Here is a 26,450-nt window from a genome sequence, read left to right as displayed (position 1 = left end):
TATCTTGGGCTGCCCTCAGAAAGAGAGTTATGACACACATAGTCACATCCAAGCCAAACAAAAGCTGGTTAGTTGGGTACCAAGCATGGAAAGATGCCCAGGCACACATTCAGGTCACCAGAGCTCTTAGGGATCACTGCGTGGGAGGGCTGGAGGAAGGATATGGTCCATGGCAGGGCTGAGGGAGCAATGATGGCTGCTCATGGCCAGCCCAGTGGGGAGGAGGTGGCATGGGCAGGAGGTCCAGGCAGTGGCCATGAGTGACGCTATTGTTTTGTTGGGCTCCCCACAGGGTTGACCCCTGGGAGTGCTACCAGGACACCTGGCAGACCACCTGCAGTGTGCTGGAGCACCACCGCGACCTGATGAAGGTGAGGCAGCCCCTACGCCATGGGTGCAGGAGGGTGAGGGCATGGGGAGAGTGCAGGGGTGGGGGTGCTCTTCCACCAGCTCATGCGCATCAACAACCAAAATATACCAGAGATTAACAGAGAGAAGACTTTCAGGAACACAGTGAGACCCTGACCTAGAAGGGGTGAGACCTTGTCACAGCTGCTTTGAGGTCTGGGCCCTGATGGTGGAAGGAAATGGAGCCCTCCAGCTGGACCCAGCAGCCATCTTGGACCCAGGAACACCAGGACGGCAGCAGGGCTTAAGGCAGAGTCAAAGCAGGAGTGGGCATAAACCACATCCTTAGTTTCACCCTGCTTGCTCCTCCCTGAGGGGAGGGAGGGGTGGATGGGCCTCCTCGCTTACCAGCTGAGCCAGATTTACTGTATGAACCTGACAGAGAGATTTAACAGGAAAATTCAGCACCTGGGAAGTCCCCAGGGAGCACAGCACCAAGAGGAGAAGTTCCAGGCAGGCCTGAAAGCCAAGGAGGAAGGTGACTGCCCCTGGGTGACCAAGGGAACAGGGGTAGCAGAGCTGCTGGTATACTCGGATATAGGAAGAAAACCAAAGATAGGAAACGGATGAAAGAGCATTGTACAAACTCACAAGCAGCCCAGACAGGAGGCACAGGAGAAGCGTTAGCCAGCCCAGCAGAATGTCCATTGCATCCAGGGACCGTGATGTTGAAGCCAAGGAGTTGCAAGGAGATGCCTTCCTTCTCCTGCAGGTGGAGGAGAAGAGGACATGTTTGCTCCTTGCTAGCCCACACAAAAAAGTTGATACCTTAAACACAAGTCATTATCCACAGGGTCCTGATAGCCCCAGGCCCATTTGGTGAGGTCAGATGGGACTGGGGACCCTAAAGTGAGCTTGGATGTACCTATCACAAAAGATGACCTTCAACCAGGGCTGCAGAGGCTTGTTATAGGGTCAGAAAGGTTTTGGGAGGGTGCTGGGTGAAGACACTGTTCCAACTACATCCTTCCCTGATTGCAGAGAGTGACTGGCTGCATCCTCTCCAATGTCAACACACCCTCCATCACTCCTGTTATCGGCCAGCCCCAGAACGAGTCCTCACAGAACATCTACCAGAACAACGACAACATCTCCAGCAAGCCCACCGCAGGTAGGTGTCAGCGGCGTAGAGAAGAGAGGGATGACTACTTACCCCGCACCTCCCAGCCAGGGCTGCCAAATATTAGAACTGTGCTCCATCACCTTATTTTTGGATGGGCGTCTCACCAGTCTTGGTGCACCAAGTCCAAGGTGGGGCAGGGGTGTGATGCAGGAGTCAGCATCCAGCACAGCAAGGGCAGAAGCCAAGAACAGCTTAAAATGGCTGTGAAATCTGCCTGGACTTCTGCTGGATGTTGCCTAGGCAGTGAGACCAGCAAAAGGAAAGACTACCTAGTACCCACAGGGTGCATGCAAGGGATGAACTGGCAGGAGAGATGATGTAGTGGGATCCCCTACGAGACAGTGGGATGTGGATCATAAAGGTATTAGCTGAGAAGAGGGAACATTACTTAAATCCCATTAAAATGGGCATCTTACGATTTTCTTCATGATTTTAGCTGTCTAGCTGGTCCTTTCAAGGCACAGTGGAGCACTCTTGGGAGCTAAGACCATGAGAGGAGGTGTTGGGAGATACAGGGAGTAGTTCCACACCCAGGCACAGGAGCATTTTGCAGAACCAGGGCAGCTGAGGTGCTTGGACGGGTTAATTGCACAGCCTCTCTCCCATTAATTTTCTTTCTTCCCCTTTAGCAAAGATCTTGGGGAAGGTGGGAGAAAGCCTGAGCCGGATTTGCTGTGTTCGCCCACCCATGGAGCGCTTCACCTTTGTGGGTATGTAGAGGAAAGGTCCAGCATCACCTCTAGAGATGCAGCTCCCAGCCTTCCTCCCAACCCCTCTTCGAGGCTGGGCACCAGCACCTCTCTTTTGCTTCCCTTTCTTAGATGAAAATGCCAACTTGGGGACAGTGATGAGATATGAGGAGATCGGTAAGTACACAGCCCCTCTCCACATTGCTCCCACTCCTCTGGGCCAGCGCTGCATGCCTTGGGAACATCTGCATGACAGCTCTGGCAGATACAGGATCATTTCACCCTGGTGCCAGCTACTGGGGCTCAGGGATGCAACGGAAACAGCTCTTAATTGGGCTGAGCCTGGTTCTGTTGACAGACAGCAGCCTGAAATAAGAGAGTGTGCAGTGGGGACACAGCTCCCAGAACTGGCACAAACCTGCCATGGCATCCTGTCCTGAGAGTCCCCTCAAGTGCCATCAAACTTGGGCTCCCATGGTGGTGTCACCCCATCCCCATATTGCCTGCAGCCTTGCAGAGCCTCACACAGCAGCAGGAGAGATTTTGGCTGCCTGACCAGCCATGGGGCCTCTTGCTCCAAAGACTTTTAGGGGTTTTAGCATCACCCAGACATCACACAGAGCTCTGCATGGGGACCTTGCTGGTGGTTTTGAGACTCATTTCAAGCACAGCCTGGCACTACAGCCATGCTAGCACTAGCACCATGCAGAGCCCAAAGACTTTGGCCACCTGGGAATGCCAAACAGGGAGGCATCTTCCCATGTAGCCTCTTCCCACCCCTGGGGGTGGGGTTTATGGCTTTTCTCTGGCAGTTGTGAAAATTAATTAATCTTTATGGGCCTGTCAGAGCAGAAAACTCCTTCCCGCAGCACCATTTTCTTGCTGAGCTGCAAAGCCAACCCTCAAAGTGGGGGGACTGGTGCCTGTTCAGCCCCATGTGCTCCCACCTCTGAGCTTCTCTCCTCTCTTTTCCAGAGCTTCGCATCTTGCTGCTCTGTGGCAGCGACCTGCTGGAGTCCTTCTGCATCCCTGGCCTCTGGAACGAGGCGGATGTGAGTCACCACTGCTGGGCACTCCTCCATGCTCCTCCTCCTTCCCACAGCTGGTGCTTGTGGGAGCCATTAGGTCCCTTGGGATGACAGGAGCTGTGCCCACCATCTCCACTGCCTCCTCCATCCCAACCCTGACTGTCATCTCCCCTACACATTTCCGCAGGGCTTCCATGGTCCCAAGTCCCATTCCCACTCACTGTTCATGCAGAGGATGTCACCTGGGGTGGCAGGATAAGCCCATCCCAAGGCATTTCCAAAGGCTGTGCTCCTACTCCTTGTCCCTTGGAAGGAGCCAGCATCAAGTAGATGCCAATCTACTTGATGCTGAGTGAGGCGTGCAGGTAGGAAATAAGGTATTTACAGGAGTGGTCCAGATGTTAGGAATTAAACACATTTAGAGTCAAATCAACAGCTTTCATTGTTGGTCCTTGCTGGAAGAAGCCATATTTTCATGGGAGAACACCAGCCCTGGAGACAGGCTGGGCTACCAAGCCACTAGCTGCTCCTGGCAGTCAGAGCCATGCTGGCTATGGGGGCTCCCCTGTCTCCTCACTGAAATTGGTCAGTCAGCACAAACCTCCCTCCTTGAACTTCTCAACCTTCAAAAATCAGTTACCACATCTTCAGTCCTAAGTTTTTAAAGCATTTAGGCAGCAGGCATCTCCTTTGATGGGCTGGAAGCCCTGGAGCCCAGCACAAAGGATGCAGAAATGACATCAAAGCACAGGCAGAAAAGGCATTCTGCAGCAGCACCTCCTCATAGGCTCCTGCTGCCTGAATTTGCTGACTCAAAGCTGTTTTGGATGAGCCTGATTTGTCTCACCTGAGAAGGATGTGAGCAATATGAGCTGTCCCCAGCAGTGGCATGTTTGGCCAAACAATCTTGGAAGAACAATCCTCCCAGACCTCTGTCAGGACCAATACATCCATCCTGTTCATGAACCCCTCCAGTGAGGCAGAGGCCACATTCACCTCAGGCAACCTCTTCTGCTGTCACCTCCTTCTACCACAAGTTCTCCTCAAAGCCTGACCTCAATATATTCTAATAGGATTTAACCCTGTGCCTTCTATTTCATCTACTGCCAACCACTTGCCCAGATAATTCCATGTTTCTGCCAAAGGCTGTTGACATAGCCTCAAAATCACTCTCCATCTCCCTCCAGACCATGGTCCAGCTTTCACAGGGCAGAGTGGGGTTGGCAGACAGTGCCAGGTTTTGTCACTATGGTGGCTGTAAAGCTCTCCACACTTTGTGTTGCTCCCAGATGGAGGTGATCGTTGGGGAGTTTGGGATCGTGGTGGTGCCCCGGGATGGAGCAGACCCCGAGCGAATCATGAACCACTCTTCCATACTCCGCAAGTACAAAGTGAGTGAATGGGTGCACATGTGGCCAGGGAAGGCTGTGAGAAGATCCACAGTCTCTCTTCACCCATGGGGACACTTCTGTCATGAGACACAAAGTATCTCAGGGTTAGGTGCTCTCAGCTGCTGGGTAGGATGACCAATGGGTCACCATGCAGCAGGGTGGAGAGGCCAGCAGGGTAGATATCTGCTTTCAAGCCATCCCTTCACTCCTGTTTTCCTCTTTCCCCTGCAGAACAACATCCTGGTGGTGAAGGACGACTCAAACCACCCCATGTCGGTTGTCAGCTCCACTAAAAGCAGGTGGGTGAAGCAGGGCTACTCCCACTACAGAGCAGGGAGCAGGGTGTCCCCAGCCAGCCCCTCCAGTTGCAGGAGCACCTGACCAATACAAGTGGGTTCTGACATCTTTCTCTCTCCCCATGCCCCCAGACTGGCCCTGCAGCATGGGGATGGACATGTCGTGGATTACCTCTGCCAGCCTGTCATTGACTACATCCTCAAGAGCCAGCTGTACATCAATGCCTCTGGCTAAGTGCCTGAGGTCTTGCACCGAGACAGTCCTCATGTCATGCCTGCCTACAGCTCTCCATCACCTTTTTTTCTCTCAGTCAGTGTCTCCATCTCTCTCCCTATCCCATGGCCTCCTGTCTGTGTCTGCCTCTCATCCCAGGCACCAACGCTCTGTTGTGCAGCCATGTCCAGGGAACGGTTTGGTCTCTTTTTCTGTGGTACTGCCCTGCCCTGCATGCATGGGGAGAGAGGAGGGGCTGGTCAGGGAGTGACATGCTCTGTGTGCTCCCAGCATGTCCCTGGGAAATGGTCCCCCCCAGTCCATCCTCTCAGCATGCTCAGAGCAGGGGCTGCCTCTTCTTCATCTTACACAACTTAGGCTCAATAAATCTGGTTGGGTTTTATTTATTATTAAGTAGCTTTAGTGTGAGGCCTTTGGGCCTCTCAACACAGTGACCAGCCAAACCCTGGTTGGTAGTGGGCAGTTGTAACCCAACCAGCTCGGCGCCCCACAGGAGGGGAACCGCCTCAGGCCGGCCATGAGACAACCCAGCTAACAAAATCCTCCTCCTGCCCCTGAAAAGTCATGGAGAGGGCATTTCTAAAGGGGAACAGAGGCCTTGGCAAGCACTGCTACCAAAGCATTTTGGGGAGAATGTCATGTCTCACCTTCCCTTGGCTGCAAGAACTCAAACTACTCCCCAGGTATGTGAAGTTGGGGTGATGTTCTACTCTTACTCAGTGTCAGAGGGGGCATCCCACAGCACCTAGGAAGGGATCTGCCATTTATGGGGCCAAGAAATGAGGTAGAAAGAAGTAGGTGGTGAGCCAAAGCCTCTGGTGAGAATTTGCCCCAAACCTGGCTGTGTCCATCCCCATCCTCTAGCCTCCAGATCTCCATTTCTGCTCAGTCCGTCTTCTGTTGCCACTCCTACTCTCCTCCTCTCCTTGAAGAGTTCATTAAATGCATGATAACCTCCCCTTCCCAAACCAGCTTTGGCTACTTTGCACATCCCTTGAGACAAGCCAGGGTCCTGCTCCTGCCTGTGATATGCTCCCCAATGCCGGGGATGGACCCTACTGGAGATGCTCACAGTAAAAGCAGGACAGGTAACATGGTGCATGTTACAAGTTACTCTTGTGGAGAGGAGGGTTGCTGGAGCAGGGCCTTGTCCTGCTGATTATCCCTAGGGCACAAGCACCCTGAACAGCTCCTGAGGAAGGTCACAGCCATGAGGAAGGTTTAGCCCTCACTTTCTCCTCTCCCTTTGCTCCCTGGAGACTTGTATCACTTTGGGTAGAGTCCCGCAGCCTGTGGCTGAGAGTTTTCCAGTGTGTTTCAAGGAAAGATACGATTTTTTTTTTTTTGGTCCCTTAGAAGTCCACAAAGGGTCACAAGTAGCTCTCAGGCAAGCTCCAAAGGTGGGACTTTGTGCTAAATTTGGTGACCTGCTGGGTGCTGCTGGCATCCTGGGAACAGCAAGCAGCTTTGGACAAACAAGGAAATCCACAGCCACAGGGTCCTTGCAGCAGACAGGATTTTAGGAGCAGTAGCTGACAACTTCTCAGGAGGGAACAGCCCTTCTCAGAAGGACAGAAGTGATGTGACTCACCCAAAGGCTGGAAGAGGTCTTTCCTTGTCAGGGATTTCTCTCTGCACGGAGAGATTTGTTTGGGAACTCTTCTAAATTCGGCAGCTGAATCCCTCAGTGCCAGCTCTGGTATCTCCAGGCAGTTGCGTACGTATCCCATAGGATGAGGAGATACGGAGATGCCAAAGCAGAGAGGGTAGCAGGTGTGTGGGGGACTCTGCTTCAGCGAGGCCTTCAGCCAGTCTGAGCTGGTCACCAACACCACCCCACCGAGCTCCCTTAGTGGTGACACCTCATCCTGAGACACCCAGCGTATGTCAGCCACTCACTGGACTCCTCTCCACCCGCTGTTCTCACACATTCTGTTTGTCAGCCTCCTCTCCCTCTGCACTCCAACACTCAAGTTATCCCAGACAGCAGCCTCTCCTCGCCAGATGTCCCGTGTTTCTTAGCTCCAAGCCGAAGAAGCAGCAACGGTGGCAAGCAGACCCCAAAACACACAAAGGGACTGAACCTCCTAGGGAGCAACACCTCTGAAGGGGGAGCAAAGACAGTGGGTTTTCCCCGAGGAAAGACACAGAAAATTAAACAAAGGAAAGGGAAGGGAGGAAGGGAGGGAGGGAGGGAGGAAGGGAGGAAGAAAGGATCATATCTGAGAGCCCTCTCTGATCCTCCCTCCCTCCCTCCAGTACATGGGAGAGGACATGGGGATGCCATGGCCTCCTGATCCACGTGGTTGGGATGGCGTGGCTTAGTTGTGGGGATGATGAGTTTGTTCTGTCCTACTGCTCTTACCTTCATGTATCTGCTCAGTAAAACTCACAGGACGGGGGGAGGCACAGGGGATTTGTAACAGGGCCTTCAGCTCTGGGACTGGTTTGGAAAAATGTCTTTGGGTGGGCATGGCAAGAAAATAATCATCTGTGACCTCTGGGGAGGTGAGGATTGGGGTTTCTGGGTGCAGGGGAGGTGTGGGAAGAAGCTCGTGGGTTTTGGTCTTTGAACCTCCCCTTTTAAACAGTGCAATTTGCTGAAAGTGAAATGAACTTCAAACGTCTTTTGGGGAAAGAAAATAAATAAAGGGGGGAGGGAAAGGGGTTGAAGTTGCCATGCCACCAATTTCACCTTTGTCAAAAGTTTTGGAGCCTTTTTTTCTTTTTTTCCTGTTGCTATATAAAAAAATGGTCATTGACAAAAAAATACTTTATCAGCAAAATGTTTAAATTATGTAATAAACAAAACAAAACAGAGATGTTACTGGTGTGATTTTAAAACAGCCCCAAGACCAAGTCAGCACAAAAAGAGCAAATGCCTGCACTGCTGGCATAACCCATGGCCAAATCCCCCCAAATGAGGGAGCCTGAAAAAATAAAGCAGTAGGCAAGATCTACCCAAGAGTATTTATCATTTATTGACCTCCTACCTTTCAAAAAACCCAACTCATAGAAAAATAGTCAGGCCCATAATAGCTGTCCCTATGCTGTACAATAGGAGAAGGGACACATGCCAGGGGCTAAAATACATCTCACTTAAAGTGTAAAGCAGACATGATACTCGGTACATCACAAAGCAAAAGCATAGATGCTGCTTTATCAAAGACTTGAGAGATACGAAGGGATGAGTGAGTCCTTCTGCATCTGGGACCTCCTCTTTCACCATCATGCAGGGGAGGGGCTCCAGTAGAGCTTCAGCTTCCAGCATCTGGTAGCACTTACTTCCCCTGAAACTTTTTTCCCCTGCATGGCATCTGAAGGAAGGTGGGAGCAGTGTCAGAATGCAGCTGGACCCACATGAAAGCTGCAGTGAAGGGTGAAGGGAGCACTGTGGTCTTTGGCTCCTCTGAGCTCTGCTGAGATGAACAGCGGGACACCACTGCGGAGAACTACCATAGTGGTGATGGTGGCCTCTGAGAAACATACAGCACCATGAGGGAGGGAGGACAGGCAGCACCAAACCAGAGGTGGAGACACATTCAGGACATTTTCAATATTTTTAAACTAATGAAATCAGGTTACAGCAGGATGGGACGGGGTTCTCAGGTTCAAGAGCCACAGCATGCCAGCACCATTCCCAGCAAGGGGAGGACTACCAGCCTGGGAGGAGATACCACATGAAGCATCACCAGTGCCACAACTCAGAACCCATCTCCCCCAGCAGCCTCTCATGCTGCTTGCTCCCTGCCTCCTGAGCTCCCGAAGGTGAGGAAAACCCCATGGAGAACAGGAGGAGGAGCTGGTGGTGGCAGTGTCAAAAGTATGGACAGAGACTCTAGTCCTTCTGTGTGTGCCAGATCAGGACAGGGTATCCACAGGTGATGGAGAACCTCTTGGTCATGAACTTCAGGCTCTGAACTGTGCAAACTCACAAGGTTGACACCTAACTCTGCACCTCAGAGAAACATGGTAGGAATGGGCTGTTCTTCAGACAGTAGCACCTTCACAAACCAGGAGTCTCCTTCTTCCCACGAGCGAGGGACGGAGCACTTTGAAAAATTAGGCACTCTCCAGGGCCAGCGGGACACTGTGAACTTCATCTGCCACACTGATCTTGAGTGTAAGGATCAGTTTAACACAACCACATGCAGCCAGTTCTGCCAGATTTGGGGAGGCCCTCCTGCCTTCAGCCTGGCAGGTGCTGCAGCCTTTCCAGAGCTCGCTCATGGCAATTCAATGGCTTTTGTGTTGTAGCAGCCTGGAGGAAGACTCTTCTGGATATCCTCCAGGTTCTTAATATCAGCCAGGATGTCATCAATGCTGCTCTCCAGCGTGCGCACCCGGACCTTCTGCAGCACAGCCATCTGCTCCAGCTCCGACATCTCTGCCTTCAGCTGCTTGCTTCTGCTTTTGGCTTTGCTGAAGTTCGCCTCAAGCTGCCTCAGGCCATACTCATCCACAGCGCCAGGCTGGTCTTTTGCACAAAAGGAAAACAAGGAATAGGAAAGCATGGATGGAGGCTGAGGACTAGATCTTTCTAGATACTTAATCTCCACCCTGCTGCCCAGCCTGTTCACAGGCATCATGTAATTCAGCTTCCCACTCAATTCCCAGAAGCCCTGCTTCGACCCCAGTGGGGACCTGTCTCCATCCACATCCCACAGTGGCATCGCAAAACCTACTCATCAGACGCAGCAGCTCTTCCAGGGCACTCAGCATCTGCTGCACAGCTGCCCCTGCCTGGCCAGCCTTGTCATGGACCCTCTGAGCTTCCTGAGCTGTCTGAAGGAGGAAAGGCAGCAGCTGTAAGGTGAAATCAAGCCCACAAGTCAACAGGGAAGGGGACAAGGCAAAGGAGATAGGAACGCACCTTCTCTATCGCAGCAGCATCCACCGCAACCTCTGAGAGTTTCCTCTCAAATTCATCATCTACTTCCTTGGCCTCATGTCGCAGGGTGGCCACTGCCTTCTCCAGGGCAAGGACGCCATCAGCCGTCTTGTTGGCTTCCACCTTCAGCTCGGCAATCTCCTAGGGAAGGAAAAGGCACTTTCAGAGGGGCAGAGCACAGCCAAAATCATTTTGGGTGCACCGGAATAGGGAGGTGGTAGAAACTGGTTCCTTCTACAAGGGACCTAAAAGTATCACAAGCTGTCCTCATGTTCTCCCACCAGTTGCTCCAGAGTTGTTGTATGTCCATGGCTCAATCCCTCCCTCACACATCAGCAAATCCCTGGGGAATGACAACACACATCTGGGAGGTGAACCCACAAACACCAGTTTTGGGACCTCATAAGCCTGCCAGTGACTCTGGCTGCAGGAGTGGAAAAATCCCCTTGGTCCCGGAAAGGCGGCTACAGTGAGATGCCACAGAGATCCTCATGGAAGAAATGTGCAGAGATCATCTACAGACAAACTGGTATCTGCAGGACCCACTGTAGAGAAACTTCAGCTCTAAAATCAACCCATCAGGTCCACCATGAAGTTGCCAACTATCTCCTCTTGTTCCATGTTTTTCCCCTTCCAAATCCTTTTCTGACAGCAACAGCACCAGAGCCTGTCCTCACCTCTTGGATCGCCATGGTGATTTCCTTCACCTCTCCCACCACGCTGCTGGCTGCCTTGGACTCGGAAGCGGCGCTGCCCAGGATCCCTACGGCTCTGTCTGTCTTTTCCCTGGCACTGGTGACTATACTGCTGATAATGGGCAGCCTCCTCATGGCGTCTTTGGCTTCCCTCCTCTTGTCACCTGCTTGCAGGTTGAACTCTGGAAGAAACGCATGTGGAAATGAAGCCATGCTACCTTTGTGAGATCCCACACGGAAAAGAAAAGGAAGGGTTTCTAGGATGTTACCCTTGAGGCTCTTGAGGATCTGTTCCACCTCGTAGAAGGTGGCGTTGCCAGCGCTCACAGCTTGCAGGGCTGTGCTTCTGGCTAGGGTGGCTTGGGACAGCAGCTGCGTCAGCTTCTGCAACATATCAAGGGACACAAAGGGTGGGTGAAGGACATGGTGTGGGAGCTGGGAGGAGCTGGGCTGGAAGAGACCCATCAGTCTGTTCCCAAATGCTTGCTCTTGCCCCTTAATCAAGACTACAACATCCTGATCTGCCATCAGAAGCTTGTGCCGGTGCTCCTCAACCAGCTCCAGCCATCCCGAGTCATCTTAGCTCTAATCTTTGCAGGAGCAAGCCTTCGACCTGCCTTACATCGAGGAGACGTGTAGGTGAGACTCTGCACCATCAGCTCCCTGCACACACTGAGGTCTGAAGACGAGCCCCAAGGAAGGGTCCAATCCTGCACCAGGCAGGCAAAGCTGCCTTTGACAGCTGAGCAAGGACAGTGCGGGGGGAGCCACAGGCATCCTCCCAAGGCTGCAGCTTCTGCTGGGGATGACCTCTCGCCAGCCAACCTCTTACCGCTCTCTCGCCCTCTTGCCCTCGTAGCAGCTGCTTGGCTTCGTCCTCCCAGTGCCCCATGCGGCTCTGCAGCCCTCGGTACTGGGCCAGGGAGGTGTCCACCAGGACCAACAGGGCACTTGCGTCCTGCTTCAGCCTCGAGGCTTCCTCCTGAAACAGAGACACAGTGGGGTCCCCAGCATCTCCACAGTGCCCACCAGGAACCATGGGCAAAAGGGGGAAAAGGGTAGGAAGATGCCTATCTAGTGGCTCTCCAACAGGGATGGAACCCTGGGAAGGGCTGAGCTGGTGGTAGGATAGCAGGGAGGGCATCAGGAAGAGCAAAAGGGGATCTCCTGGTCTGACAGGCACAAAACCCTCACCTTAAAGGACCCGATGTCTGTCTCTATCAGGTGGGACAGGGAGCTGAGGAGCACCAGGCTGCCCTGATAAGCTGTGTCTGCCTCGGAGGCTATTCCATCAGCATCAGCCTTCAGGCCTCCAGCCAGTGACTTGAGCTCCTCATATCTGTACAGATGTGAGGTTGGAGAACCTGGTACCATCCAAGCTACCAGCCTCCCACCCCAGCATTAATACTACCATCTACATTGACTCGTTCACATTCTCCAAGGCCCCATGAAGATTTATCACACAGAAAAAGCCAGTTGCAAACATTCCCTGCATCCCAGTCCCTCCAATGAGCAGGGCATCAGCTGGCTCCTTACTCCCACTCCAAAACCAAAGGTTGTTTCACATAGCTGAACCCTCACAGGCTCCAGGGTGGCTCTGCTAATCCCTGCCTGTATGTTTTCTCCTGCACATCCCTGTTCAACTTCTTAACTTCCCTCAAGGCAGTTGCTCACATCCCATCCATGGTGTGCTAAGTCCCAGCACCACTGTGGTGGGCTCTGGAGAGGCCAAGTCTGACCAAAAGAGCCACCATGGGCTTAAATTCACCCTCAGGCTAAACCCAGCCCAGATTTTCAACCACACATGGAATTCACCCCCAGAAGCCTGTCCACACATGTGGTGTTAAACCCCTTCCCCCAGCTGCAGGCAGGATACCAGGAGCATTGAGGGCTGTGAGGTGGGAAGCAAATGCTCCACAGAGCTGCCAACCATCCACCTCCACTCCTCAGATGTGCCAGCAAATTCCCTGCCTCCAACTGCACATTTCTGCAGCTCAGATGCGGAGGCAGGAAAGGGGCCCAGATTCTTGACCCTCCCCCTCCTCCCTTCCATGTCCACACATGACATTCAGGCTGAGGCAGCCCATGCTCACCTCTCGAGCAGCCCTGGCTGGGAACCCGAGGCGGCCTCTCCACCAGTGGCCGCGCGCAGCAGCTCCAGTGCCTGCCACGCATCCTCCCGCGCCACCTTTGCAGCTTGGTCAATGGCATTGGCTGCTTGTATGTGGCTGCAGAGCAGAGGGGGCTTGTCAGAAAGGGTTTCCACCCAGGTTTTCTCCATCACCTTCCTTTACTATTGCATTCACTGATGCTGGATCGCACCTCCTTGGGAAACACAGCATGTCTGCAAAGGGGACCTGTATTTTGCTTGTTCCTCCTGCATCTCCCAAGGATAGAGGAACATTGGGGATGGCAGAAGCTCCCTGTTCCAACTGGACATCCAAGGGCCAAACTCTGATCCCAAAGATGCTTCTAAATCACATCCAATTCCAACCTTTAAAGACAGCTGAGGACAACTCTATAGGGCAGCAAAGACCGCCCACCAGCTCCATCTTCCCCTGCTCCAGGGCTGGCACAGAGGCTGTGGCAGATGTCAACCAGAACCTAGGCAAGGACCCTCCAAAAAAGCACCTTCTGGGCACCTAGCAGGATCTCAGCTCCCCTCCTCTCGCCTAACAGTGGGAGCAACTCACCTGTTGGCCAGTCTCAGAGCCTCCTGGGCCAGCAGCAAGAACTGATTTGAGCTTCCAGGAAAGCTTGAAACAGGAATGGTCTGAGGAGGGAGGAAGGAAGAGAGGTGTGAGTGCTCTTCCCTGCTCTCCATACAATGTGGCAGTGAAAGAGGCAACTACAGCCTGTTAAACCTCCACCGCCCCCAAAGACCCCTGCCAGCTCCTCTCAAGGTTCCAACCCCTAAGAAAGGACCACCAGAACACCCACATTCACAAAACAACATGTAATTCTTTAAATCCTTAGTTTCTCTGCTGATTTTTTTTCCAGCCCTGAGCTCGACTAGGAGCGTGTCACACGAGGATGTTCTTACCACCTGATGGAGAGTGGCTCCGCTGCGATCCAGGTCCAGCCTGGCTCTCTCCAGCAGCTGACGGGTCTCCTGCACCTGCCTCTCATACTGGCTCCCCAGAGACCTCAGTCTCTGCACTGTTGCCTTGGTCTCATCCAAGTGACTCTGGGAGCTGGACCCTTGCCCCTTCATCCTGGCCACACGGCCTTCCAGAGACCTGTCAGAGGCTGGTGAGAAGGAATGAGAAAGGCTGAAGAGAAACTTATTGCTGAGCAAAAATGCCCAGGCAGCAAAACCCTCCCTGAGACAGCCCAGATGGCCCCATCCAAGGGTGGTGGGCGGGTGGTACCTTGCAGGCTCACAGCTTCCCTGAGGATGGTCCGCAGCATCTCCTCGGCCACCAGCATCCTCCCCTCCAGCTCCTGGTTCTCAGTCCCACCACCAGCTCGCACCTCTGAGAAGAGCAGCTCCAGCTCCGCCAGCTGCTGCAGGTACAGCTCCACCTGCAACCACAGACCAGGCCATCAGCCAGCGGGACACTAAACCCATGGGGGAAAGACCAGGGTGGGAACCAGGGCCACAGTCAGGCCCGAGGACAGAGACCGAAATGAAGGCTCATTTTAGGATGGGGCACAAAGGATTGGTTGAATCAGATACAAAGCCAAGGTTTGAATTCACATTTCACTTGTACCAGGAGAAGATGCTTGAGGAGCACAGTAGGAGACACTCAGGGTGAGCGAATCCCTGCACTCCCTGCTGCTCAGTGGCCCTGAGGCTGGCACAGATGCTCACCTGCACTTTCACCTGGCCATAGCAAGCTGGGCACTCCCTCTCTTCACAGCGAGGACCCTCAAAGCCAGGTTTGCAGATGCAGCTCCCATCACTCCTGCACTTCAGGGGCTCAGCACCAATTGAGTCGCAGGCACAGGCTGCAGGTCGGAGCAACACAGGTTCAGGGGGGCTGGGACCCACCTCAAGCCTCAGCACATCCCTCCCTACTTCCCTCCCACCATTTAGCCCTGTGCTTTGGTTCCTGCTCACCATTCCCACTTTCCAGCATCATCCTTCCCATCAAACCACTCCATAGCTGGTCATGGAGCTTCTTACTCATCCCCAGCTCAGACTGTGCCTGGGTCTCACCTCTGCACTTGTCGGCAGGGTCAGGGGCCAGGGGGTTCCCAAAGAAGCCATCCTTGCAGTGGTCGCAGTAGAAGCCAGCAGTGTTGTAGATGCACTTGAGGCACTCGCCAGTCCGGCGGTCGCAGTTGCCCACGGCGTTGGGCTCCACGTTGCCATTGCACCGGCACAGCTGGCAGGGCTGGGAAGCTGCTGGATCTCCAAAATAACCATCAGCACAGTATTCACAATTGGCACCTGGGAAAGGAGAGATGAGCAGAAGTTAATGCTTGTTCCCGGGGACAGAGGCTGGCAGATATGGGGGCGTTCAACCCCATCAGGGGTGGCACAACAGCTGCTCCGCTATCATCACCACCACGGTCAACACACGACGCTCTCGAAAGTTGGGTGCCACAAATGACCTTGTACAAGTCATTTCCTATTTGGTTTTTTCTTTATTTTTTGTTCCACTCCCTCTCCCACCCATCCTTTCCCCATCCATGTTACATTTAGATGAGAACTTTGCCCAGAGCAGGACAAGGTGTGTTTACCCAGCCCTTGGGGCTCAAAAACCCCACCACAGGCAGGAGTGGCAGTGTCGTAGGCAAGCTCAGCTGAGAGGATGGTGTGGATCTGCCCAGCTCCAAGCAGCCCTGTAGAAAAAGGCAGAGCAGAAGCAAGGAAAAGGGCATTACCAGCAGCTCCAGGAGGGCAGTGGTCACAGACGACCTCCTCGTTGCCTGGCCCCACAGAGCAGCCCTGGCCAAGCCCACAGGGGCAGGTCCTGCAGCTGTGCGGCTGCTGGGGGTCTCGGTAGGAGCCAAAGGGGCAGCTGACACCATTGCCCACGTTTTCATCTCCCGAGTAACACTCACCTGGAGGAGCAAGGAAAGGGCTTAGGGCAGTTTACTCACATTCCTGGTGGGACATTCTCTACCACTCCAGCCACAGCAACACAAGGACGCATGGTCCAGCAACCTCCATGAGATCTCTTGAGATCCCCACCATGCCCAAACCATGCAGCACATAAAATCATGAAGTAGTTAGCATTGGAAGAGACCTTTAAAGGTCATCTAGTCCAATTCCCCTGTGATAGGCAAGGACTTCTTCAACTAAACCAGGTTACTCAAGCTCTGTCCAACCTAAGGCCATGCTTAACTTTCAAATAAGAAGTCAGAAGTGAAGAAATATTGCTATCTGGGCAGCAGGAGATGTTTCCTCTCTCTCCAACATGCATCATCTAAATCCAGTTTGATCCAAATGCATCTGACTGCAGTGCTTCTAGGCTCTGGGGAGTTTCGTCTCAGATGGTCCCCACATTTCAGACCCAAGCCACAGAATCATGATCACAGACAGAGTCACAGAATCACAGAATGATTAAGGTTGGAAAAGCCCTCCAAGATCATTGACTCCAACCTGTGGCAGATCCCCATCTTGTCAACCGGCCCAGAGCACTGAGTGACACGTACAGTCCTTCCCTGGACACTCCAGGGATGATGACTTCACCACCTCCCTAGGCAGCCCCTTACAATATCTAATGACCCCTACCGTGAAGAAATTTCTGTGAAGTTAGTAGTCTCGACTCCCCACAGCTCTATTCTCGGGACACAGGCAGCTTCCCTGCGTGCCCATACAGCCTACAAGCTGGCTTCTCTTACCGGTGTCAGGATCACAAATTCCTCCCCCCTGGCAATTGCAGGGCACGCAGATGCCGAAGGGCCCCTGGCCGGGGGCGTCCCTGCGGTAGCCAGGGGCACAGCTCTCACAGAACTGCCCCCTGTACGCCGCCGGGCACTGGCAGCGCTCCACCCACGGGGCGGGGACACCGGGGACGGGCTGTGCCGACACCAGGGTGACGTTGTCGATGTAGCCGGTGCCTGGACGGAAGTATAGCCAGTCACCCGCGGGGAACAGCAGCTCCAGCTGCACAACCCCCACAGCCAGGACCTGCACAGGTCGTACATTCTATTGCAATGCCCATGGGCAAATGGAGCAACCAAATCAGTTGCCATCCTGTTCAATCTCTTTGCTATTTAATTTTGCCCCCTTGGAGCACTTACTATTATCTTTTAATAAATTTTAGCAAAGATGTATCCATCCAGAGACTTCTTGTCTCCAACAACGAGGAGAAGCCAAGCTCGTGCTTGCAAGCGCTCTCTGTACTTACTGTACTCCCCAAAAGTGGCTCGGATCCAGAGGGCTGTCAGGTTTCCCAGCAGCCTGCGAAATTCAAAGTGATTCAGTCTTGGGCTCCACTTGCCGCTTGGGTGCTCGTCCAGCCTGCCGCGGAAGAGGGGGGAAGTGAAACTGGTTTCAAAAAAATGAGATGCCTCCTCCAAAAAAACACAGCAGCCCTTGCCCATCTTCCTCCTGGGAGCTCAAGGCTTTGGGCAACAACCTCCATGCATGCAACTGATCTCAAGCCAAGAACCCAACCCAGCCTCAAGCCACATTTTCTGTTGCTCCTCTCACAAAGTAACCTCCTTATCCAGGACAGAAGCACCTGAGATGCATCCAACCCAAACCAGGCAGCCATCTGCCACCTCCAAGGGATCGCAGCTGAACCCAGGAGCTCCTTGAAGCCACAACCATTCTTGCTCCCCCTGCCCCAAACACCCCAGCTTCCCACTTTACCTGATTGTGTATGTCTGGCTGACGCCGCAGGGCAGGACCCTTCCCTGGGGCAAGAAGGGAGAAGTGACTCTCAGGCCATGTCCTTCCAGGACCACGTCATATGGAGATGGCTGACGTCCCCCTCGGTCCAGGCGGTAATCGAAGGAGAGCATCTGGCCATAGCTCAGCTGCTGGTTCCCAAGGAATTTTGCTGCAAAAGGAAAATCAAAGGCTTAAAATCTTCCTCCTAAAGGCTCAGTTCATGGGATCAGACCATGCCCACCACTGATCCCACACCTACCAGGCGCCACAAAGTATATTGGCTCTGATCTCCTTGCCGCTATGAAGGCATCCTGGTGGCGTGGGGACCACTGGAGCTGGGCTGGGGAGCCACTTTCATGGACACCTCGCCAGCCCTCAGTACCTGGAGCACCAACAAGGAGCAGTCAGCATGGACAGGGAAGGTGTTTCTAGGATTCCAGCAACTTTCTTGAGCTGTCTTATCAAAATTCTCCAGCTTCCTACCCCTGACCTCTGAGGGGGTAGCACAGGTATCCCTGTGCCCACACCTCTGTAAATCAGCCAGGCTGAGCACTTCCAAGTGGCAGGAAAGACATAATGAAGGAACCCTATGCTCCCTGCAACACTTGGACCCTACTTCTGCCTATGACCAAGCCATCCCATCAAAGCAGGGTTGCTGCAGCCACCGGCAGGCAGGTTGGATGAGCACCCAAGGAGCAAGCGTAGCCCAAGGCTGACTTCCAGCAGGGCTGTGAACCACGTGGTTCCTCCAGCCCATTGAAGAGAAGGGATGGCAAACATGCCCAGGAGCCATAGGAATGTCCTGCTTGGGCTTCACCTTGCTGGAAGGTAGAGGTGATGTTGTGGACACTGTGGTTGTCCGCACTGATACACGTGACCGAGTGCCCATAGCAGAAGCAGGGGGAACATCCTGCAGGGTTTCTGGCATCCAGGTTATAGAAGTGTCTCTTGCACCTGGGAAAATGCAAGAAGGTGACAGTGTTCAAATAATTTTCTCCTTCTACTGGCCCACACAACCATTCCTCTGATGCAATACAGCCATTGGCAGGGTTCAAGGTCATCGCCAGGCTGGGATGGCGAGATGGGTGTGTGCAATGGTTTCAACCTGACAGAGGGCAAGGCTAGATTGGATACTGGGAAGAAACTGGTGAGGGTGGGCAGGCCCTGCCACAGGTTGCCCAGAGAAGCTGTGGCTGCCCCTGGATCCCTGGAAGTGTCCCAGGCCAGGCTGGATGGGCCTTGGTGCAGCCTGGGATAGTGGAAGGTGTCCCTGCCCATGGCAGGGGGTGGAATGAGATGAGCTCTAACATCCTTTCCAACCCAAACCATTCTAAGACTTGGTGAACTGCCAGGGAGGCAACTGCGGAGAGAAGGAGGCTTGTGTCAGGCAGTGTCCAGCACATCCTCCTGACACCCACCTCTGGCACCGCTCTCCAGTGGCGCTCTCCTTGCAGACACAGCGGCCGGAGTGACAGTCTCCTGTGCTGCCCGCCGGGTCACACTCACACTGCAGGCTCCTGCAAAGGTACAGTGGGAACCTCTACCTGAATTTCCAGCTTGGCCTGGGAGCTCAGTGCTTCCTGCTACTACACAAGACAGTGGAGAACCCTCCCAGCTACCATTCCCATGCAAGAAGTGGGGAAATAAGCAGCAGAGCCACCTCTTTATGGAATCTTCAGCACTGTGGGTGCCAGGTTGAGCCAGTGCCCATTACTGCTACTGCTCCAGGGCATCCCAGAGCATCAGACCTGCCTACAAGAGCAAAGTGAAGCTCTGCTGAGCTTAATAAACCCTGGCTGAATTTAACAGACCTTGGCTGAGCTCCACCAAGCAGCAGCACCTGGGGAACAGGCAGCCCTCTCTCGCCAACACCCTTTGCCTGCCAGCAACCCGAAAGGAGCAATGGCAGGGTGAGGTGAGGAAGAAGAAGACACAGCTGAGGAAGATCAGAAACATTTCTAAAGATACTTAAACAGGGCTTCATGCAAAGGAAGGGGTTGATTTTTGCATGCACATCTCCTTGTGAGTGGCACCAACACGAGACAACCCCACAGTGGGCAGGTTTTGTTTTACATGGCTGTTGACTGTTGGGCATTATCTGGGTAATAAAACCATCACCTCAGAGAGTGGCTAAGTTCAGATTTGGATAGTGTTGCAGGACACCAATCCCTGCACGTTGGCATGGAGGTCCAGCCTCACTCAGGCCCACTCTCTCCTAGCATGGTTGGCTTAAGGTTGTCCGTGAGCTGCCATGAAAACAACTCTGCCTTTGCAGGGGGTGTTTTCAGCCAGCACAGGCCCCAGGAGAACTCTGGAGGTTGGCCCTCCCGCTGGCCCCATGCCACCGATGGTGGCCAGCACTCACTGCCCGCTCCTCCAGCACCCAGCCTTGGACAGGGACTCGAAGCCCGGCTGGCACCGGTCACACTTGTCCCCCATCACTCCGGGTTTGCAGCTGCACCGGCCATCACTGTCACACTGTGGGCTGAGGGAACCTGCAGAAAGACAGGAGGGACAGGTTAGGATGGGCACCTTCCAACCCAAACCATTCTGTGAGTTTGTGATTATTTCAGAGGGCAAGTGGGTCTTGAAACCCATGGTCTGGTATGTAAAGAGCCAGAGCCTGACCTGCCCAAGTGCTCAGCAGGTGCCTTAAGCCCCCTTACCCCACCCAGCAGCTGTGCACGTACCCCAGGTGTGGCAGAGGCAAGGCAGGCAGCACTGCTCCCCCCACCGTCGGAAGAAGCCGTCCTTGCAGCGCTCACAGTGGGCACCCTCTGTGTTGCCCAGGCAGCCAAGGCAGCGGTACCCATTTCCCGTCTCCCTCAGGAGCTGCCAGTCAAAGATACACTGCCTGGACATCCCATTGCAGTCACACACTGGGGAGAGGAGAGCAGAGAGACATCTCAGATGATGCCTAGAGATGAAGGCACCAGCAGCAATCCCACCCTGAGGGGCAAGGAACAAGTGCAGGCAGTGCAAACTTCCCCTTCCCGCTCTGCTAACAGTGAGCTGCTTCCCCACACCTCTGTGTTTATCACCATGTCTGTGTCCATCAGCCACCCCAGTGCCCACACCATGCTCTGCATCCCCACACTGGGGAGGAATGCCCCATTTCACTGCTCAGGATGGACAGACCTAAGCCCAGTAGCCACAATCCACACAACAGCATGGCCAGGGCTGTTCTCCATCCTTTCACAGGACTTGCAACACAACCAGGACATTGAATAAGCAGAGGTGGTTTTTAAAAAACCCCAGTCTTGTCCTGAGAAAAGCATGGGTTACCTTCTGGGGAAAAGGGAAAGATTCCTGAGGTTATCCTTTGTTTCAGCCAGCCTCTGACCAGGAGTGTGTTGAGTAGGAAAAGCTCAGCCAACTTCCACCCGGTCTCCCCACCCAGCTCTGCAGTGCAGGGTGGTGAGGAGAGGTCTGTGATCCAAGGAGTTTGGCAGAAGCATGCCAGCCAAGAGGGAGATTAACAAGGAAGGTTTGGGCGGGATTGGACAGGTCACCTCACCCCACCCTCCCTCAGCATGAAGAAAAACTGCAGCTGCCCACACTGCTCCATGAGGATGGCAGGAAGAACAGGCATGAGATTCTACATTCCTCTACAGCCAGGACAGATGATCCCCCTGGACGTCAGACTCAGGCATCTCACCAGATGTGCCCGTTCCAGCACAACACTGCCTTGTCCAGCTGCTCTCTTGAAGCAACCTCTCCCCTACTTGGCAATCCCTCAGTGGCCAGTGCTGGAGCATTTAATCTCGAGGACCTTTACTCCAGACATGCTCCTCAGGATCACTGAGGAGAGCAGGCACAGCTGAGAGAATAGTTGGCAAAGACAGGCAGGAGAAAGAAACATCCCAAGGGAAAAACCCAGGTCCTCAGGGCACAGAGCCTGCTGAGGAACTGCTCCAAACCACCCTGATGGTGGCTGCCATGGGAGCCTCGACCTCCCTCTGAGGAGCTCTGCTCACTGCTGGCCTTCTTGGGACAGGAAAGGCCATCCCCCAGCTACCCAAACCCTGTTCAGGTCACCTCTGAGGGCACAGAAGGTGGAGGGAGTCCAAAAATGGGCAGAAACCTGTTGCATGGATGCAGACAGTACCTTGTACTCATACACACCAAGCCTCCTCCTTCCCCTCTCTTCTGGCACAGCTCAGCCCCAGGGTACAACGTCCCTGTCCTCTGCATCATCTGTGATTCCTGGGACCAGGCAAAGCCTTCTGCTCTTAGTGCTCACACCTGGGCACCACCCTCCCACACACCCATCGGCACCCACATTCCAGAGGGAGGCACTCAGCAGAGCCTCTGCCAAGAGGAGAGATGACCTCATGCACCAGCAAACGGGGAGAGAGATTTTTCCAACTTTGGCAAACACAGCTCTTCTCTTGCAGTCTGGCTGCCAGGAGACCGAGACCAAGCTCAGGAGATCTTCTGCCACCCTAGCCTGCTGGGGGGGGAACCTGTGGGCACAGAATTCCTCTAGAATGCCTCTAGGGTGTGGGAAAGCAACTCCAGCCTCAGAGAGCATTACCAGTGACCAAAGGGCATGGACAACACAAAGGACCCATGGAGAGCAGCAGTGTGAGACTTTCTTCAAGTATTTGTGCTCACCTTCACAGCAGAAAGATCTCACTTGGGTTGATCCCACTCCCCATCCCTCCACACTCCAGCTAGATTTCAAGTTGAAAGGGACCCATAAGGTTCTTTGAGTTGAACTCCAGCCATGCATCACCCTATGTCTACGCAGTCCAGAGGATTTACTAGGTTCCTAAATTACAGGCATGAACACCATTCCCCCAGGGAATGAAAACAACCAGTGTTGCTCTACTGCTGCAGCACATTAGGAACCAGCTCTCCAGCCCTGGAACAAATTCCTGTCTCGATGATTCAAAGCCATTTAAGATGCTGTGGCAGGTTAGTGCCGCCACCGCACTGGTCTGTCTGCTCCTGGTCATCTCCCAGAAACCCAGGAGCTCAGGCAGACTAATCCATACCTATACCTAGAGCAAGGCACTGGAATTGATAATGAGATGGAGCAGGAAGGAGCTGCTGGAGGATGAGGACCAACTGAGGACAGCATCACTTCTGTATCCAGGTGCCCTGAGGCTCTGCTCTGAGATTATCCCTGGGAAAGAGCATGTTCAATTGAGAAGCTTTGCAGCTGGGTTTCTTCAGCACTATGTCAGGATGCAGGAGATCCATGGCACACATCCAAGAAGATGTCATTCCCCCAGCTCCCACCCGCAGAATAAAGCATGAAAAATGCTTGATGGCTGTGCTGAGGTGAATTCTCACATCAGAAAGGCTTGGAGAAGGAGACAGGCAGCTTCAGGCCTCTTAAGGAGTCTCCTTAAATTCACAAAACCAGACAATGAGGGTGGCCCTGGGTCTGTCAGGATCCAACATCTCTGTACACATGAGCCAACCTGCAAAGATCCTTTGTTCCATCAGGAGAACAACACAGATTTGCATGCAATGAAGTCTCCATGTCAATACAAGCCATTCCCTGCTCTGTGCTCTTGGGACAGCCACAAGGCTGCCCCATCTGCTGCCTCAAGGCTGGGTGTCCCCATTGCCCGACTTCACAACTTTCTCATTGCAGGAAGACCTGCCTGGCGCTTCTGGGCTCCCTCAGCAGACTAAGTTACACCACCTAACCCACTCAAAGTCTGCTGCAGCATAAAAACACGGCTGGTGTCAACCGTCAGCTTCACACACACAGAGAAATGGGTTCAAGAGTCGCTGGGAAAGCAGCAGTTTCCTACACACTGCCAGGAAAGAACAGGGGAAGAATTTATACCAGTATTTTAAAACTTGCATGTAATTAAGGCTGATGTAATAATTAACCCAATTAGCATGTAAAACAAAGCAGGTCTTTTTGTTTCTTTTGAAAAAAACCCAAACCAAAACACTTATTCAGCACTTACTTCCCATTGCATCACACTTAGAACTGATAAAATTCAACTTCAAGCCCAGGAAGCTTATTTCAGAACATCAGTACTGGAGACCAAAAAAACATTAAATCTCTCAGTATTTACAAAATACATGCAAAAATCTGATTTTGGCCAAACATACCCATCTCCAGACTATAGGCCAATGAAACTGAAATTCTGATTGCTGAATTACACTGGGCTGAACATGTTTAAATCTCCCTCCATGACACTCCACTATGTGAGATTTGCATGTGCAAGAGGATCTGCTGGATTTTTAAAGCTCACCATCAGTCTGCGGGCCACAGGAGACTCCTGTCTCTCATGAGATGCAGGAGGGCTGTGGCACCTTGTGAGCCCCACAGACTTGCACAAAATCCAAACATCACCATGTTATTAGAGCAAACTGGATCCTGGATGCTTCCAGCTCTTCTTCAGGCCCAGGGAAGGTTTTGGTTCCAGCAATGATGGGCAGATCAGCCACTGCCTGGGCCATGCTCGTGCTCATACCTGCATCCTACCCTGGGAGCAAAGCTCTATACCGACAGCAATAAGGTAATTGCATATAAATAAGTTATTGAAAGGGGATGCCAGTGACAAAACAAAGACCAACTGCCCGTGGGATATTTTACCTCGGAGGAAAATTAAGAAGCTCCTGCGGATCCACTATCAATCCCGAAGGCAAGAGGGGAAGAGTGCCCTAGCAGGGTGCCACGCACCCAAACCCGCGCCCGGCACTCTCCAGCACGGGGAGAGAGCTGCGACCCAATCTGCCGGCGGGATCAGAGCAGGAACAGCCGCCCTTCCCGAAGCCTCACCTTCTCCGCTGCGTGTGCTCAGGGCTGCGGGCCGGAGGGACGCGGCGAGGCAGGCGAGGGACAGGAGCCAGCACGCGGCCATTTCTTGTGCCGGGGAGCACCAGGCGCCCGTTCCGACGGGGCTCCACACCAGCTACCTGGGGCCTTTTTTTCGTGCGTTTTTTATCGGCTGCTCCACCTGAGTCACTCCCAACAGGAAGAGCGCGTGTGCCGTGAGCTGACTCACAGCAAGAGCCCAGCCCAGGGAGCGCAGACAGGCGCCTGCCCCATCGAGAGACGCACTGACGGGGCACAGCACCCCGAGGACCTCCTGCATGCACCGTCCTAGGAAAATAAAATACAGCTGCAGCTCCTGAAGACACTCTTCCTGCCCGTCCCGCTCGCTCAGCTCCATCCCCCGGCCGCCGCTGCCTCCACAGGCAGGACAGCGGTGCTGGCTGGGGAGAGCCGGGCTGTCCCGGCACGCCGGAGGCTTGCACGGAACAAAATGAAAAAGGATGAGCTCACAGAAAGCTTGGGGAGGGTGGATGGGAGCTGTCTGCTCGCAAGCCAGGTCCAGCCAGCCAACCTGCAAGAGCAGGGATCATTTCAGGTGCCTTGCAGGACTGGGGATGCAAAGAAACCCAAGGTCAGCTTGGATAAATGCCAGAAAGCAGAACGATTTACCAGATAAGCATCAAGTTCAAGAAATCCCCAGACCTAGAAATGAGGTGGAGGTGGGAATCATCACACATATTTGTCTGCTTTTGCTCCTGAGATGGAAAATGAGGTTAGATGGGTCCTTGGTCTCACCTACTACATCATTTTTATGCTAGAAGAAGGATGAGGAGTGGAGACAGAGAGGGGAAAAATGCTTGTCTGAGGCTGCTGACAGAGCCAGGAAGATGCCAGGCTCCACAGCCCCAGGTCTATTAGCACTTTGTTCTCAAGGGTAGCTGACAAGCCACATAAGGCATGAAGGGCCAGTTCCATCTTGCTCCTTGCCTTTGCCTTGCAGGAGGACATGACCACTTCTACAGGGGAATAGAGAAATCTGGAGGCAGAGGTTCTCCACATCCTGCACACATCAGGACAAGCAGGATTCCAGCATATCCATCTGCCCTGCAAAAGCAGCCCACCAGAGGGGCACAGTGAAGGATGGGCCCTCTTGCTGCATCACAGCAGCTTCCCTGCCTAATGCCATGGGACTCCTACTGTCACAAGTGACTGTGAATGGTCCAGGAGCACCTTTAAATAGAATGAAAACACCTAAAAAGTCCGTACCCAAATACACAAATTGCCTTTTAGTTCCCCTTCTGCATTAAGGATTCAAACTCAACCCAAAGCATGACACCCTGCTCACTTTAGGCCTGACAGACCAGGGTGATTAACACTGAGCTCCTTGTCTGAGCCTCCAGACACTCCAGACCACCTGGAGATGACTCACAGGGCTTTCCTCTTTCCTGGTGATCTCATGGGCACAGCCAGCCTGAACTCACCACATCTCTGCACCTCCCTTTGCCAACCCTACCTGCTGCTGCTGATTGAGTCAACTCACTTTTATAAAACAGGTTTCTTTCCATTTCACTTGCTGGATCTTAACACAGCTCACAACAAGGAACACAGCTTCCTGAACACGATAGTGGCATGGTGGGTTTTGGCATCCGAGGTTGTTTTATCTGGTTTTCATTACTGTTTTTTTAAGTGGGATAAAATTATTTATGGTGTTCCCACCAATTCAGCAGTTCTCAGGATCCACTCCTACCTCTAAGGAGACAAAATCCCTTCTGCTCCTAAGTACATCACTTGCCCAAAATATCTCTGCTGTGTCCTTCCTACCTCCTGACACCCCTCTGCTTGGGAAGCTCATATCCAGCAACGTGGTCCATATAGCAGTTTCCTTAGACCTCACCCAGACCACATCCTTGGCTGACTTACCTCTTGGAAAACCAGCCCTCCCCATCAGGAAGCTTTTCCCTTATCTATCTCCTCCACGTTATCCATTTTATCTCACCATTACCACCCCACCTCTCACTCCACTTGTGCAAACAAGGCCCTGAAAGCTCGCTCCTCAGTCATCTCTGCTTATTGACTCAGGTTACTCTCACCTTGTCATCCACCACTATGCTTCAAGATGACCTCTGAAAACCACATGCCATGAGACTACC

The 26,450-nt window shown here is 53.3% G+C and overlaps 2 protein-coding genes across 4 annotated transcripts in view; one reads left to right on the top strand and one right to left on the bottom strand.

Moving 5' to 3' along the window:
• Positions 1 to 7,988, top strand: part of NMNAT2 (nicotinamide nucleotide adenylyltransferase 2) — a 31,502-nt gene extending 23,514 nt beyond the window's left edge. The window contains exons 4-11 of one of the 2 annotated variants that reach the window (XM_039556535.1): positions 293 to 371; positions 1,390 to 1,519; positions 2,161 to 2,241; positions 2,353 to 2,397; positions 3,196 to 3,272; positions 4,538 to 4,639; positions 4,871 to 4,938; positions 5,068 to 7,988. In XM_039556535.1, coding sequence (XP_039412469.1) covers positions 293 to 371; positions 1,390 to 1,519; positions 2,161 to 2,241; positions 2,353 to 2,397; positions 3,196 to 3,272; positions 4,538 to 4,639; positions 4,871 to 4,938; positions 5,068 to 5,170 — 685 coding nt within the window. In that variant the 3' untranslated portion in view covers positions 5,171 to 7,988. The remainder of the gene's footprint in view (positions 1 to 292; positions 372 to 1,389; positions 1,520 to 2,160; positions 2,242 to 2,352; positions 2,398 to 3,195; positions 3,273 to 4,537; positions 4,640 to 4,870; positions 4,939 to 5,067) is intronic. The other variant, XM_039556536.1, reaches the window with a different exon arrangement.
• Positions 7,989 to 8,128: 140 nt separating this feature from the next.
• On the bottom strand, positions 8,129 to 24,710 carry LAMC2 (laminin subunit gamma 2). Of its 2 annotated transcripts, XM_010406369.4 has the most exons (23): positions 24,304 to 24,710; positions 20,240 to 20,428; positions 19,915 to 20,044; positions 18,968 to 19,066; positions 18,367 to 18,503; positions 17,809 to 17,931; positions 17,529 to 17,718; positions 17,062 to 17,174; positions 16,553 to 16,771; positions 15,590 to 15,769; positions 14,919 to 15,152; positions 14,571 to 14,707; positions 14,128 to 14,281; positions 13,800 to 14,005; positions 13,450 to 13,529; positions 12,850 to 12,984; positions 11,951 to 12,095; positions 11,589 to 11,738; positions 11,026 to 11,140; positions 10,739 to 10,938; positions 10,044 to 10,202; positions 9,856 to 9,955; positions 8,129 to 9,647 (listed from the first exon to the last, which is right to left on the bottom strand). In XM_010406369.4, exons 1-23 carry the CDS (start codon positions 24,383 to 24,385, stop codon positions 9,397 to 9,399), a joined length of 3,528 nt encoding a protein of 1,175 aa, XP_010404671.1. In that variant the 5' UTR covers positions 24,386 to 24,710; the 3' UTR covers positions 8,129 to 9,396. The 2 variants fall into 2 exon arrangements, with proteins under 2 accessions (XP_010404671.1, XP_010404672.1); XM_010406370.4 differs by lacking the exon at positions 16,553 to 16,771.
• Between the last annotated feature and the right edge of the window lie 1,740 nt (positions 24,711 to 26,450).

The sequence above is a fragment of the Corvus cornix genome, chromosome 8, assembly GCF_000738735.6.
Source record: "Corvus cornix cornix isolate S_Up_H32 chromosome 8, ASM73873v5, whole genome shotgun sequence".
NCBI classification, from domain to species: domain Eukaryota; kingdom Metazoa; phylum Chordata; class Aves; order Passeriformes; family Corvidae; genus Corvus; species Corvus cornix.
Note: the sequence above shows the minus strand (reverse complement) of the source record. Positions and strands in the feature narration are given on the sequence as shown.

What these genes read in the sequence shown, in the direction of transcription:
- LAMC2 (XM_010406369.4), bottom strand. Translation starts at nt 24,385, where the DNA reads ATGGCCGCGTGCTGGCTCCTGTCCCTCGCCTGCCTCGCCGCGTCCCTC. An exon ending in AATTTGTGATCCTGACACCG is followed by an intron (nt 15,770 to 16,552) that starts GTAAGAGAAGCC and finishes TTGCTCCTCCAG; the next exon opens with GTGAGTGTTACTCGGGAGAT. An exon ending in CAGACATCGGGTCCTTTAAG is followed by an intron (nt 11,739 to 11,950) that starts GTGAGGGTTTTG and finishes TCTCTGTTTCAG; the next exon opens with GAGGAAGCCTCGAGGCTGAA.